Source organism: Sceloporus undulatus, chromosome 6 (assembly GCF_019175285.1).
Source record: "Sceloporus undulatus isolate JIND9_A2432 ecotype Alabama chromosome 6, SceUnd_v1.1, whole genome shotgun sequence".
Lineage (NCBI taxonomy): Eukaryota > Metazoa > Chordata > Lepidosauria > Squamata > Phrynosomatidae > Sceloporus > Sceloporus undulatus.
Genome location: NC_056527.1, coordinates 64,473,849 through 64,490,560, shown reverse-complemented (window position 1 = coordinate 64,490,560; position 16,712 = coordinate 64,473,849). Strand labels below are relative to the sequence as shown.

At 39.1% G+C, this 16,712-nt stretch overlaps 1 protein-coding gene across 1 annotated transcript in view; it reads right to left on the bottom strand.

Moving 5' to 3' along the window:
- The window catches only part of CDK13 (cyclin dependent kinase 13), a 48,819-nt gene that overhangs the window by 20,424 nt on the left and 11,683 nt on the right, over positions 1 to 16,712 (bottom strand). The window contains exons 2-4 of the mRNA XM_042473587.1: positions 6,468 to 7,079; positions 5,256 to 5,426; positions 496 to 635 (exon numbers count right to left, since the gene is read on the bottom strand). Coding sequence (XP_042329521.1) covers positions 496 to 635; positions 5,256 to 5,426; positions 6,468 to 7,079 — 923 coding nt within the window. The remainder of the gene's footprint in view (positions 1 to 495; positions 636 to 5,255; positions 5,427 to 6,467; positions 7,080 to 16,712) is intronic.

Genomic DNA, 16,712 nt, shown 5'->3' with positions numbered 1-16,712 from the left:
GTTACATCAGCTTGCCAAACAGAAATCCCAAAGACCACTGCAACTAAGGTGAATGAATCAATGAATACAGGTATACCACCTTAAGAAACAGGCTACACAGACTGTCAAGAAATGCCAGCATCAGGGTATAGAGTTCCACTCCAATGCCAGCATCACGCCAGCCATCCACCCAGATAGCCAGTTGGACTACGATGTTTCTGCAGTGCAGCATTTAGATACACCGCACCGAAGAAATGGGGAAAAGCTGCTGCCACCCCAGCAAGCTCAGCTTTTTGCCAGTTCCAAAAGGAGCGGCTTCTGCTGCTTCTTTTGAAGCTGGCAAATCACCAGATCGAGGGCACAACATGTGGTTACTGCAGCCCTGATCCAGCGCTCAAAAGGCAGTTGCAAGCCACTTCTTTGGGGCTGTCGATTTAGCCCCAAAGATACAGAATGAACTGTGGTGATCACAGTGAACTTCAACTTTTTCTGCAAAGAACATTTTTGAAAGCTTACCTGTATCTTTATCTCTTGCTTTATAAACTTGTCCATAAGTGCCTTCACCAATTATGCCAATTATATCAAATTTATCAACGCAGCGTTTCCCCCAATCAATTTCTTTCTGCTTTGTTTCACCATGGCGTGGTCCACATATCCTAAGAAAAGAAAATTCTATTGTATCAGATTTTGACTATATGTACCTCTTTATAAAGTGTGTCCTTCTCTGTAAGTATGCTGCCATCTCTTAAAAGATTTCAATTATTACTTTCAATTTAATGGAAATGCTATAATTAAAATGTAGTATCACTTGAAATTTCTTTCCACCTAATATAATTTTGCTGTTCTAATGTAAAAGGTATGCAGTGGCTTAGCGATTATGACTGTGCTCTGACAATTGCAAGGTCGGCAGTTTAAGTGCTTCATGACGGAGGTCCAAGTGCTTCATGACGGAGTGAGCTCTTGTCATTAGTCCCAGCTTCAGCCAACCTAGCTGTTCAAAAGAATGTAAAAATGCAAGTAGATCACAGGTGGGAAGGTAACACTGTTCTGTGCAGTCATGCTGGCCACATGACCACGGAGACATCTTTGACAACACTGGCTCCCATGGCTTAGTAACAGAGAAGAGCACTGCCCCCTACAGTCGGAAACAACTAGACCATCTTGTCAAAGGGAAACTTTACCTTTACCGTACCAGTAACAAATGTTGTCCACTGAATTTGGCATTATCAATACCATGGAATACTATATACAACAGAGACCACTAAATGTGGACAGTGCTATCTAGAATCATGAGTGTGTATTTATTCCAGGGGTGGGCAAACTCCAAGGACTGGAGGACTATTTTCAGCTCAGGATACTGCTGTAAAATTACAATTGTTATTTTCCTGGAACTGAAGGTCCAGATCCAGGCTATTTTGTTGTTAATTGCCAGCAAGTCAGCCTCAACTTATGGTGATCCTATAATGCATGACCTCCAAGACACGTTGTTATTGACAGCTCTGTTAAGATCTTACAAACTCAGGGCTATTGTTTTTGTGATTGAGTCCATTCTTCAGATTTATTTTAAAACAATGGCATAAATCATATGAAGAACTGCGCTGGATCATTATAAAGCCCTTCTTAGTCCAACCTTCCATTTGCACTGTAGTCAACCAGTTGCCTATGGGAAGCCTCCCAGAAGGACATGAATTATTTCCTCTGTGTCCTGGGATACTGGGAACAGGAATAAAGGGCCTGACTGTTTCTAGTGAACTTCCATTCCAAAAAGCTATGGTTCAGAAGAGACTTGATTCATACATGTCATGATGGACCGCCACAGTTTTGCTGGACCATAATTCAGAAACATGTCTGTGCTTGAGGATGAAATATGGGAAATCAAACAGGAAAGAAGGATGGACTTATACCTCCCCCAAAACTCCTCAAATTCCACAAAAAACAAATTCGTGACTTTTACCAAAGGATCTGCAAAAGTATGCATTATCAAATGTGTGACCATCTGATTCATATGCCTTCACATGGAAGGATGTTTCAGCAGAGGCAGATGGATGTTACTGTAAAGGATTTCTTTGGTTTTAGGTGCATCTAGGGCTTGCCTACTATTATTGGCATTTTACAACATTTTAATTGATGTTTTTTAAGACTGAAACTAGCTGTTTGAAACTGCTATTCAGTTTTTCCTTTTTTTTTTTTTACTCCACTACTGTATGTGATAGACATTTTAAAAGTCAAAGGTCCCTAGCTATGCGGTATATATGAACTTTTCCCTGCGGAGAATCCAGCACGACTGGAAAGGCCATCTCAAGAGAGGATGTTAAAGGAGCTGCCCATGTTTCTCTACCTAGGAAAAGAAGGGAGCCTTTGCACCATGAGCCAGCAAAGGCACCAAAGTGCTGAAGGAAGGTGAACACTTGATTTAAGGTGGTCCAAGCTGATCCTCAGATCAGCAGGAGGTGGGGAGAGGTTGCCTCCACTGATTTATTTAATTTGAGCCATAGTCAAAATACAGATGGAGGAAATATGCAAATGGTCTTCAAACAGTCTTTTGGTTCCCTCACATTTGCAGGGAAGACAGAGGGGGCTGGAGTTCCCCCAGCGGCATCTCCCCTCTCTTCCAGTTATTAACTCTTTCTGCCCTCATTAAATCTCCTAGTTTACACTGATTTGCTATGCCTGAGCTGTAACCTTAAAGAAGAAATAAACATTTGTTTTTTCCCAACACACACACACCAAGTTATGATTGGGTGGACAGGGAGCAACGACTTTGATTGACCGGCAAAAATGACAGTAGCCAGAATAGGTGACAACAGAAGCGGAAGTGTGTATGTCCCCCTCACTTTGAATGACAGCCAAAAAATAATAATCATGTGCAGGAGCCAGTTACACAGATTCACAAATAATTAGCAGACACTTCTTTCCTGCCCACCATTTTAATTTGAAATGACAATGCATGTGGCTGACAAAATATGCATAGATGAGAACAGGTAGGAATGTGCTCAGGAGATCTGAAGACATCATGTGAAGGTGCAAAAATCTGCACCAGTTCACACAACACACCGACATGTAGATTGGACCACTGTTACAGTTTGTTACACTTTGTTTCACCCTATGTTTAAAGTTGAACAACTTATGAACTTTGCTTTTATTAACGGTTAGGTGAAGATTAATGGTAATATGGATGGACACTCAGAAGAACGTTTGAACACAATAATTTAAATATTAAGTTTTGATAATGAAAGTTAGAGATACACTTCAAAATTAAACAAGGCTGTGTAAGCTCTGATATAGTAGTAAATCAATATAGAGGCAGTTTTAATAAAAGGGACTATAACATCAGGGAGGTGTTGGAGTGTTGAGAGGAACACAGTCTTGTTTATCTGTGCTTGAAAAAAAGGATGGGGCAGCTGGGGTTTGGTGATTGTTTTGATTTTCAGGTGTGTTACTTGCAGGTTTGAGGCTATGGCCCGTTCTACATGGGCCTTTGCCATGCCCCTAGTACGTCCTAGGGGTTGGCCGAGGACGCAGCGTCCAATCAGGCCTCACCCCCAGGACGTACTGGGTACGTCAAAATGGTGGCACCCTATACACATGGGTACCGCCATTTTGATGTCGTGGACACTGAGCTTTTTGCAGGTTCTTTTTGCTGCACCAGGGAATCATGCGGTTTTGGGGCGTTCTGTAAAGCGTCTACATTTACTAAATATTTTAGAGAAACAGACCATTTGCCTATTCTTTTTTGCTTACCACAACTTTGTTTCATAAAGCCTGGAATAACCTTACATTTTGTGTTTTGTTTTGCTTTTTTTACTTTTACTTTTAATTTTTGTTGATTTTTGGACACTTTTGGAACTTTTGCCTGGATAAATTTTAAAATGCTTTTTGGATCTTTGAAGAACTTTTTGAAGAAACCAGCTAAGAATCCTGGATTACTAATAAGAGTGGTAGACAGGCATTTCATGTATGGTGAGGAATTCAAAATGTTTAAATTTGTTCTATAGCGGATGTTAAACCAAGCTGGGGTTCAATTCCTATTATGTACTATTTATTATTTCACCACAGCCTTTTATGCTAGCCACGTTATAACTGCTGTAATGATTATGCTTTATAGTAGACAACATGATCTTTGCTTAGTTATGCCTTAACTGTTGGTATCATTATTAATATTATTATTACTACTGTTATACAATATATTCTGCATGATTCACTGATTCATTGATTGGCTTTTCACTACCTTGTTTATCATTTCAACAAATTTTAAATTTGCTTCATTTGTTGCTTCAATAATCTTTTTCTGCTGTTCAATGGGGGTGGGGAGAAGATGGTGTTACTGTGCTACACTGGACCTTCTGGAGTAATTGTTGGATAAAAATTAGTTTTGCTGTATTTTAAAAATAATTATTTTGGGGACAGAAAGGTCATGGGGGTTTCAGGGGACTGGAAGCCAATATGAGATGCTGTCCCCAAGAGATGCATGTGTCCATGTTTTTCAAATTTCCACCCCAATCTACGTTGACACTGAGTCAGGAGATTAAACTTATTCCTTCTTCCAAACCTACACCAGAAATGTTGTTCCAAATTTTCAGTTATTTAACTGTATTTATTTAACTTACTTTGTTTATATGCCACTTTTCTCCTAAAGTGGGACCCAAGGTGGCTCCCACAGAGAATTAAAAAACATTCACAATACAATTTTAAACACAATTTAAAATCTCCACATTAAACACTATAACATCATTTAAAAGATATACACATGTTTAAAACAAATGAAATACACAAATAAATAAAAACCTTCCCTGCTTAAGTGTTAAAAGAGTCTTGCAAGTCATGGGGGGGGGGGGTGTCAAAATTTTTTGTAGTATTGTAGGTATACTCATCCATTACATGAGCACACCTAAAAATGAATTAGTGGTGATACTTCCTTTGAGTAGGTATCATCTTTTCTTATTAGAAAAAAAATGTGTATAGGAAATCAACCAAAGACCAGAAAATAAAGCTAACATGCTTCTTTGAATCCCAGCACCACTCTTAAATTGCTCCATTATATATCACCAGATGATGTCTCATCCTTGTTACTTGTTATTTCCTCTGTTGTTCAGAAAATAGCTTTTAAGGAAACACACAAAAATATTTTTGTCCATACAATTAAATACTAACAGCAGCTTTAATAAAATTATATTTTGATTATAACAGAAACTTTTGAATTGACTGAAGCAGGTAATTTAAAATAATATGCATATTACACATCAGCAGTATGGTACAGAAAAAGAACAGATACATACTTCGGTCTCTTTTTATGATGTGGTTGCACTGTTAATTTCTTCTCTTCAGGGCTTCTGGATTCATCATCTCCTCCAGGCAATTCAGGTGGCAGTGGTAGATCTGCAAGCAAGTGGCGCAATTTCTTCTCTACTTCTTTTTTAACTGCTTTTGCAGACATGCTCCCTTGGAAACTGAATAAAAAAACAATACAGTTGGCCCTTCTTATACACACATTCAAGTATCCCCGATTTGAAAGTGTTCCAAAAAAGTATAAATTTCAAATATCAAACCTTGATTTTCCATTTTTTTATAAGGGACACCATTTTGCTATGTCATTATATTTAATGGGACTTGAGCATCCACAGATTTTGTTATACACAGGGGATCTTGGAACAAAACCCCAGTGTATAACAAGGCTCCACTGTAATAGGAATGCGTCTCTAAGGGTTGACAGTAATAACCTTAATGCCATTCTCTACCATCCTATACCTTGTTTTAAAAAATGAAAATTTTAAGTAATTATTTCATTAACAATGATCCAAAGAATCAAGCTATTTCAATTATCGGTGGTAGTGGCAATGAATTAATATATGTTGTAATCTTCCTTGATTCCCTAGGGAAAAGGCGGGATATAAATAAATCATCATCATCATCATCATCATCATCATCATCATCATCCAACTTGCAAACCACTGACAACAATGAATTATTTTTCAAACTTAACACTCCAAGCTCTGAGATAAAAAGATAACTCAGCAAGGATAGGTTGGGGAGGCAAAAAGAAACAGAAGGATGAAAGGTTAATCCACAACCCACTCATTAGGAAAATGCAATGAGTAGAGAGGAAAGAGTCAAAAGTATTAGACTTTACCAATTAAAATAATGCCAACAGGCTTCAAATGTTTTGTTTTAAAATAGGCTAATACAAAGTGAATATAAAAGTTAAAATCTTCAAGACTGAGTCATTTTTGTTTAGTATGTTTAAGACTCAAAGGACACAGCAAACATTCTCTAACATTTACGGACAGTAAGCAAATGGTAGCAAAATGCTTTAACAAATATTTTATCTGCAAAGACATGATGAACACTTGCAAAATGCTTGAAATTACAGATATTAGGTTGCTTGCCTACTAGATATAGGGCACCAAGCATTACTCTCACATCAGTTAAGATTCATTGGTTTTATTTCTGGTTGGAAACTGGGACCTATATACAGAGTTCTCACAACCCACCTGATAGTGTCTTTATCTTCTGGCAACAAAGGAGGAAGAGGCAAGGGTGGCAGCGTAGACGTTATTAGTGTAACACTGTGATCCTTTTCCTTAGGTGCTGCACATGAGGGTTGGGACTTGCTTTTTTCTTTCACTGCAACGGGTTGTGTTGGTGTCTTCACTGGAGTTGATTTACTGTCTTTCACCACTGGATTTTTTTGCTTAGCAGCTTTCTCTACGACCAAATTGTTTTCCCCCTTTGTTTCCTGAACAGGATTTTTTGTCTTTGCCTTATCATTTTTCAAAGCTGACACAACTGAAGGGGAAGGTGCAAGTTCAGTCTTTACTTTCTTTATTTCCTTTACATTGTTAGCTTGAGGGATAGTCATTCCTGTGTCAGTGCTTCCCTTAGTAGGTGTAGAAGTGTTTGAAGCCTTTGCATTGGCTTTGGCTGCTTCTGCTGCTCTAGCTTTTTTGTTCTTGTTCAGCTCTGCAGCTAGACTACTTTTTAGAGTCAGAGTGCTAGGGGAAATACTCGACTGTCGACTTCTAGATCTTGACACCCTGTGCCTACTACGGGATCTTGAGTGCCGTGACGAATAAGGGCTTCTGCTTCTGGATTTTGCTGATCTCCTGCTTAGAAGAGTTAAGAAGAGTAAAGATTTAGACAAACTAAGAAATTTTACTGGTTAGCTAAAAGCCATCTATTCAATTATAATAATCCAATAAAATAACCAAAATTCAATATGAAATACTGATCCAGCAAAAGCTCATTTTATAAACCAGTAATAGGAACGGGAACACAAAATTTGTCATCTCTCTCCCTTCTTTTCCTCCCTGCTTTCACTGGGATGAATCATGTTGGTGGTCTATCATATGGAGTTCAGCCCATTCCTTTTTAACTGATTAAACTGCCAATACAAAACTGGTTAAATCAAACATGGCTCTATTGGCCAGGCTTATCAATAAGAACACCAGTATATGCTCTTCTCTCCAGCCACTTTTACCCCTCAACTACTATGCTACATATTTCTATCTTGGCCTGTGTTATTATTTTCATAGCCTGCTTTTTCCTACTGTGAGATATATGTTTAACTACAAGAGTTAAACATATAACTGAATTATCAATAAAATTAAAAGCAATTAAAGACAAACCATTAAAAAGAACAACAAATATAACAAGATAGCATATGAGAGGCCCTTTCACCCTGAAATCTGAGCCATCAAAGGTCTTTGCCTGCCTACAAAAGGATAGTAAGGAGAATACTAGTCTAATCTCTCTAGGAAGATAGTTCCAGAACCTAGGAGCAGCCACGAAGGCCCCTTTCCCATGTTACCACAACATGTATCTGTGAGGGTGGCAGCAGCCCCATGTATAGCATATTCCGATAATCCAAATGGGATATAATCAAGGCATCTGTTAAGATCTGACATCTCGAGGAATGGGTGCAGCTAGCACATAAGCCTTAAATGTTGAAACGCACTCTTGGCTGTTGCCAAAATACCTGCCCAATCTGCAGCTATATCCATGAACTGCCTTTCAACTGATCAGGAGCCTATGAGAACATTATGTGCTCCATGTTTCCGGAGCTGGAAATCTACGCTGACACTGTTGTTCCCTTGAGGGGATGCCTGTGAATCTAATTAATATAACTGCAATGGGGAAAGTATTCATTCTTGCCCAAATAATTAATCACTTGCACTCTGGATGCATAAGTTTGGTTGTATATCACAGAAGAGCATTCTTAATGTCTGATTTTGTGTAAATGGGAAATGTTCTTTGTGTACTGATTTCAGCCATCAATTCATGAAATTTTACATGTTATTTAACAAGCTCAAATGCTTTTTTTACCTTGCAGTAATAAAAATTCAGGTGAAAATCCCATTTTTAAAATCAAATTATGAACTGAACTGAAATACCCAACAGTGCCAACTGGAAGGGGGTTGGTCCACTGTAAAGGACACTGTAGTCCAGTACCCAGGCATCTTACAGTTTATTAAAAAGCTCACAAAAAGGAGGATGGTATGCTATTTAGTAACTGAAATATTGTCCTGAAATAGTGGGCTTGGATAGATTAAATCCTTTGAAATCCATGTAGTTCTAGGGTTGTGCCCCATAAAGCAGCTGCCCCACAGCCTTTCCCTGATAAACTTTAAGTGTAGGCTGTACTAGTTTGCCTCCTTTGTCATAATAAAATTTAGCCACATCTTTAATTGTACGCCCTGCATTTTCTCAAGATGGCTGTGTGCTTTAAAGGATGTGTGTATTAAAAGATCCTGAGCTGGTAAAGATAAATCCTAGATATTCAAATTGTTTAATGCGAGTGATCTGATGACCAGTCATAGTCCGCCTGTAATGTTTCTGATCTTTCCTAATAGCCATGACATTTAGCTGATAATTAATAATTCAGATTACTAATAATTACAAAAATCCTTATTATTATATTTAAATCCACTCTGAAGATGATAATGAAATTGTATTGTTAGCATACAAACTTGTCTTTCTCCCAGAAACAATGGACTTTAAGGAGCAGTGAAAAAAGCTAAAACAATGTTGTTTATATATACAGTCAGCCCTTCTTATAAACGGATTTTTTATACACGGATTCAAGCATCCACGGTTTGAAAATGTTCCAAGAAAAGTATAAATTTCAAATATCAAACCTTGATTTTCCATTTTTTTTAAGGGACACTATTTTGCTATGTCATTATATTTAATGGGACTTGAGCATCCATGGATTTTGTTATTCACAGGTGATCTTGGAACCAAACCCCAGCGTATAACAAGGGTCCACTTTATGTTATACAATAATGGAGCCACGGTAGCCAATCTTGCCATACCCCTCTAGAAGTGGGAATACTCTTTGATCATTCTCAGACCATAATACCCACATTTTTAACAAGGCTTGTATATGGGCCTTTATGATTAAATGGAACAATTTTCCACCAATACTTGATTGGGACAATTTACAGCATAAACACTCCTTACTAATCAGATCAAACGCAAAACAGCAGGAACCCTTAATGCATTTAAGGGACTGTGACACGAGACAGGGCAGTAACTCACCTATGCCATGAACTCACCTTCACAACATAATGACTATTATACCAATACAAAGAAAAATGCTTTCCAGCACTACAGAAAGAACTCTATGGCCTGTTACAGACTGCCAAAATAAAGCTGCTTCGGGTCTCTTTGGAGGTATGGTATTTAAATGATGCATGCATCTGAAGAATCTGGAAGCTGCACCAAAGCTGCACTCCAGTGCTTAGGAGTGGAGTATGGCTTTGGCGCGACCTCCGGACTCTTAGGACCCATGCATCATTTAAATACCATACCTCCAAAGAGACCCAAAGCAGCTTTATTTTGGCAGTCTGTAACAGGCCTATAATAGATGGGCCAAAAGGTCCACCGTCGGGCTGAACTGGGGGTGTAGCATTTAGACGCTGCAGCCCCAAACACAGCTAGAATCTGTCCCAATGCCGCCCCAATTCAGAAGAGTTGGCCTGAAAAGGAGCTGAAAAAACCTGCTCCTTTTCAGAAGCCAGTTGGAAACAGTGGCAATGGGCCAGATGGGGCTGCACACGTGTGGTTACCGCAGTGCCGGGGTGGCCCCAATCCACTCTTTTTGGGCAGTCTATTTCACCCTTATATGGACCCATACTGAATGTCAGAACATGGAATTGGATTTCTCCAATTCCAATGCTGTCATTAAAAAGACTGATAGAGGAGGAGCCATAGTTATCATGAACAAATCAGACTACATACAGAAGGATGAAAGACTAATGTTCAGCACCACATTTTACAGAATCCTTTCTACATATCTTACAGACAGATAATAAAATGAACTATACAAATTACTCAGGGAATTATCCATGTACAGAACACTTATATGTCTCCAGCCAGAACATACTACCTAAAACTTATTTGCATCCAAACCTTCCAATAAACCACATCTGTTCAGCCCACAATAAAGGGATGCAAAATCCATGAATCTACAACAGGAATTTCTTCAACTACAATAATCACCCAACGAGATGGGAAAAATAAAATGAAATAGACAAGATTGGTACCCAGAAAAACCTACTACAAAACAGAAAATAAGACTATCACTAGTTATCATCTACAGCTCCCAGATTCAAATGCATCATCAATAAAATAATTACAATTCTGGAAGGTAACATTTCCATCTCACAGGCTCTGGATGGCAGGTGTTTACTTGCTCACAGAGAGCCTCTAAACCTGAAACAATTGATCACTTACAACAGGCACATGTCATGGACTGAAAGACAGGGACAAAATCCTGATATAAGGCCATATGCCAACTCTGGCCCCCTATCTATCCTGGCAGCAACATTGCTCACCCTCCAATATGATATACACCATCCTTTCTCAGTAATACCTCTCTGCAAATCTCAAATCTGATATCAGAAATTGCAAGCTTTAGCTAAATGGGACAACTAATACAAAGCACTTCTACCTTCCTGAACATGTAGTCTTCCACTTACAAATAACTGTTCTCAAACAATACTAATTCAAAGGAGGATTTGAAAAAGAAACATTTGCACTTAGATATATCCACACATACCCATCCATTAGCAAAGGTCTGAATATATTAATTCATAAGCCTTCACAACTGAACACAAAAGAAATCTCAAAGATTTTGCTGAAGGGCCAGACTAAATGTGTCAAACAGCAGCAACAGAAGCAGGAGATGACACTGCCAGAGGACCTATCAGTTACAATGGCAGCTGACTACAGCCAACATTTGTTAGTACTATGCATCAGGAGGCACCAATCAATCCCTTTTGAATGTCTTTTACCTTGAAAATCATATTATGATAAATCCAAAATGAAACATCGAGTTACTGAGGAAGAGCAGAGGGCAAGTACAAGAAGCACTGAGGCTAATAATGCAACTGGACTCAAGCCAAAAGGATATTTAACTGTTGATATGCTCAGAGGTGAAAGGAAAGTCTGAAGCTCCACAACACATATTACAGGAAACATGGCATATGAGAAGCATGAATCGGGGCAAGTCAGATACTGTATTAAAAATGGAACTTATAAACATGGCAATACTTGGGGTGAGTAAAAGTGAACAGGCATTGGACATTTTGTGTTAGAGAGAGAGGATGGCAAGAAACTTGCCAAGAAAACCCTATGATAGGTTCGCCTTAAGGTCACCCACCATAAGTCACAAATGACTTGAAGGCACACAACAACAACTACTCAGTGTTCTACTCAGGAAATTAAAATCTAAGAAGAAATGAGGCACCATTAATAGTGATGAGCAATGTAACAAAAATAACCAAAGAATATAATGCAAAGTCTAACCAAATGCTATCAATAAAGGGAAATCTATCAATAGCAACCATCATCCAAGTTTATATTTCAACCATAGAAGCAGAAGAAGAAATTGACTCACATGCAAAAACATGATATGTTATAATCATAGGCAAGTGGAACACATAAGAAGGAAACAGGGCAAACTAAACGTTGTGCATATAGCGAGATCTTGTAGCATCTTTGAGGCTAACTGAAAGAAAGAAGTTGGCAGCATGAGCTTTCATAGATAGTTTTTTGTGGGTTTTTCGGACTTTCATAGACTTCAGTCTACTTCCTCAGATGCATTTGGACTATGAAATTTGGCTAGGATCAAGAAATGAAATAGAAGAGTGACTGATTAATTACAATACATAGCATAATAATTTAGAAGCAAGGGACATTGTCAGGAGGAAATGCAAAAAGACACCATCTGCAGCCAAAAAGAAAGAAAAGCCTCAATGGATAACAGACAAGAAAGAAAAGTAAAAGGGGACAGAAATAGGTCAGAACCCTGACTGCAACTGTTCAGCAACTAGTGCATATGAACAAAGAGAATTACTGCAGTAATAAATGCAGAGAAATAGAAGAAGACCGCTAGCTATAAAGGAAGAACAAGAGACCTCTTCCACAAGATCAGAGAAATCAAAGGGAAATTTAAACCAAGAGTGAGGACACGTTACATGAACAAGAAATAAAAAGAAGATGGAGAAGTACACTGATGAACTTTATAAAAGAGATGAAAGGATGACAGATTAATTCAAGAAAGAACCATCTGAAGATCAACCTACAATTTCAGGAAATGAAGCAGAGGCTGAACTCTGAGCATTTGGGAGAAATAACTCACCAGGAACAGATGGCATACCAGTACAGCTTCTTCAAGCAAGCAGACCAAATCTACGCAAGTTCTAATAAAAATCTGATAATATGGAAAACAAAAGCACAGCCACAGATTAAAAACACTTTATATTCCATTTTCCAAGAAAGGGGACACCAGGGATTGCAGTAACCAATAGAGCATTGCATTAATTTCCCATGCAAGAAAATTAATGCTCAAAATTTTTCAATAAAGGCTTTTACTACATACGGAGCCAGAAATGCCAGATGTCAAAGTTGGATTCAGGAAAGGAAGAGGTGCTAGACATCATATTGCAAACATATACAGTGGTACCTCGGGATACGAAATACCCAGGTTACGAAATTTCCGGGATACGAAAAAATCCCATAGGAAATAATTGTTCCGGGTTACGAATGTTTTTTCGGGTTACGAAAAAATTTTTGGTGCTTTTCGGCGCTATTTCACACGGAATCGCGGCTTTTCCCCATTAGCGCCTATGGGTTTTCGGCTTACGAAGGCTTTTCGGGTTACGAAAGCGGCCGCGGAACGAATTATTTTCGTAACCCGATGTACCACTGTATTGGATAATGGAGTGCACCAAGAAAATTCAGAAGAAAACCACCCTGTGCTCTATAAATTACAGCAAAGCTTTTCACTGTCTAATCATGAAAAGCTATGGATTGCTCTTAAATAAATGGGTGTGCTTATTCTAATGTGTAATGTCTACTCAGAACAAAAGGACATTATACATCTGGAAAGAATACAGAAAAACAGGGTTCAGGAAAGGCTGCATCTTATCACACTACGTTTAACTTGTCTGCTGAACATACTGTATATCCTTGTCTATAAGTCTAAAAATTTCTGCCCAAAAATTGACCCCAAAATCCCAGGTCGACTTATTTATGGGTTAGTATAATAATGTGATAGCAGCTCTTTCAGATTTCCCCATGCGGTGGAAGAGAGTTTCTTTTTCTCTTGCATCAAGCAGAAAGAATCCTAAGTGATTAATTGGTTTTAAATAAACAGAGACCCTTTCCCACCTGCGCTGGCTGGCTGAAACCAAGGTTGAAACAAACAGCCCCAATCAGAGTCTCTCTTGTCATACACACACACACACACACACACACACACACACACACACACACTCTGAAGGAGCCTCCAAGTTTTACCTTAGACTGTCATGACAAAATCTATAATTTGTCCCCAAAACCTGCCCTTGACTTATACATGAGGTTGACATATAGTTGAGTATATATGTTATATGAGAAGCAGGATTGGATTTAGAGGAAGGAGGTCGACTATTGGTGGAACATCAATTTAAGATATGCCGGTGACACCATACAACCAACAGAAAATACCAAAGACTTGGAATGATTACTGAAGCAAGTCAGTAAAGGACTGCAAAGGAAGGCTCATGGGTGAACATTAAAAACAAAAATAATGACTACAGATATTTACATAACTTTAGAGTTCAAGATGCAGACACTGAAGTAGTTCAAGATCTTCTATACGTTAGCTGAGGGGTTGTATATACAGCCCTTAAAGGGGGGAGGGAGGGATACCACTCTTTTCCTAACTGGATGAGGGCCGTGGCAACTTCATGCCATGGTCCCGATCCAGCCTTTTGAGGGCAGCTCCTTTTTGTGCTCTCGAAAGGGCACCATAGCTGTGTTGCCGCGGCTATACACCGCTCCTTCAGTGCTGCATCGTATGGACACAGCACTGGAGTAGCGCCATGACACCCCACGCTGTGTGGAGTGCACGCATCAGGGCACCCTGGGGGCAGAGTTGGGTGTGCGTCCTGAGGATGCTATGCCCCAACTCCGCCCACATGCTGGCCTTAATGGCCAGTGTGTACAGGGCCTGAGTCACATTAATCAGAATGAGACTGCAGTCAAGAAATCAGAAGATGACTACGACTGAAAAGGACAGTCGTGAAAAAACTAGGCAAGATCCTAATGTGCAAAGATATAGCATTGAATATTAAAGTTAGGATTGTCCATGCCATCATATTTCCAATTTCTGCATATGGTTGTGAAAGCTGAAGAGTGAAGAAAAGCTGATAGGAAGGAAATCAGCTCATCTGAAATCTATTGCTGGACAAGAATTCTACATATACCATGGATTGCTAAAAAGAGCAATAAAAGGGTGCTAGAGCAAATCAAGCTTGAACTGTTCCTAGAAGCTGATCTGAGACTACTGTAATTTGGCCATACAGTGGGCCCTTCCACTACGGTTTGTTCCAGGACCCCCTGTTGAACCAAGTTCCATTAAATACAGTGGCATAGTAAAATGGTATTCCTTATGTAAAATGGCAAAATCAAGGTTTGCAATTTGAAATTCATATTTTTTGGAATGTTTTCAAGCTGTGGATGTTTAAATCCATGGATAAAGAATCTATAGATACAGAGGGCTGTCTGTATCATGAGAAAACATAACTCATTAGAAATGACAATAATGCTTGATAAAGTAGAAGGCAGTAGGAAAAGAGGAAGAATGCATTCCATACAGATAAACTCAACCAAGGAAGCCATAGCCCTGAGTTTGGAAGACCTGAGCAGGGCTGTTGATAACTTTCATAGGGTCACCATAAGTTGAAGTCAACTTGAGAAGAGTTAACAACAAACTTAACAGACCCACTACCTCAACGATTCATGCACAAGGTCACAAGTTGCATCCTATTAAATTCTGATCCCAGAACTATGTATCCAACTTGAATCCGTCAGGACACAGGCAAAATATAAATAAATAAAATAACAACAACAGTGCTTACATACCTGTGGCTATTGTAGTATTGTACTCCTTTAGTGCACTTAAATATTTAAACTTATGGCAGGCCTATGAATGTGGGACCTCCAGGCCATCCTATCATCAACAGCCTTGCTCAAGTCTTACAGATTCGGATCATATAGCTTGCTGACCTTTAGTAACAGGGAAACTGGGCCTGAAACAAACAGCCAGATGGGGGTGGCTTCTGGTCACTCCACTGTGTGTGTGTGTTGTTTACACAATGCACACCCCTGGAGCACTTGAAAGCCACCCTGGGGCTGCCCTGGGGCTGCCTAAGGCAGCCTAAATCCAGCCCCAAGAGGCTATTTGGGGCAATAGGGGGGGGGGCCCTCAGTGCCGCAGCACATGTTCACCACAGTCCCGGGGCATCGGGCTGGGAGCAGCTTCTAGCTGCTCCTTCCTGTCTGTCTGCTTTGCCCCCTGGTCTATTTTTTATAGGATTAGTGGTGTCTCCTTTCTTAAATATTGGGACTATAATTCCTACATTTATTACTAGGAAGAAGAGGGCTCAAGCTACAGTAAACATCAGAGCTTTGGGAGGGGAAGATAAGATCATTTTGAGGTGCATTTATGTTACTTAGGCAGAGTATCAAATGCTCAACAGCTTCCTTGAAAACATGTTCCCATCTTCAAGAATTAGGTATCATTGGAGTTCTAATTATTTTTGGTTCTTTAATCTCTTTGTTGCTTTCATATGAGCAGACCAATATTGTTTCCTTTTAACCTTTTCTTTCATTATGCCATATATCTTGGTTAGCAAGAGGTAATGAGGATGGGTATATACATACTTTTACTACAATAAACTACAATATTAATTCATTTAGCCTGTGCCTATTTTCATACTTAGTTGTCTTTCTGTCTACTGAGCAGATTTTATAGCTATTTCATTAGCATGTTAGCAGAATAAATTGGCTTCAAATAGCCATAAAAACAAGTGGATAACAAATCCAAATAAAGTCTGGGTTAAGAGATGTTTTTATTTTAAAATATATAAAGTACCTATTTTCTATTTGCTTATCGTTGTTGTTGTTGTCACATGCCTTCAAATGGTTTTCAAATTATGGCGACCCTATCAAAGTTTTTTTTGGAGGGGAGCAAGATATGTTCAAAAGGGGTTTGCCAGTGCCTCCCTATGAGGCTGAGATTGTGTGACTCACCCAAGATCACCTGGTAGGTATCCATGGCTAAGTGGGGATTCTGACCCTAGTCCAACATTCAAACCACTACACCATGCTGGCTCTTGATTAACCAATTTATTTGTCTTTTTGGCAGTCCATAGTATCTACAGAATTCTCTTTCAGCACCACTTTTC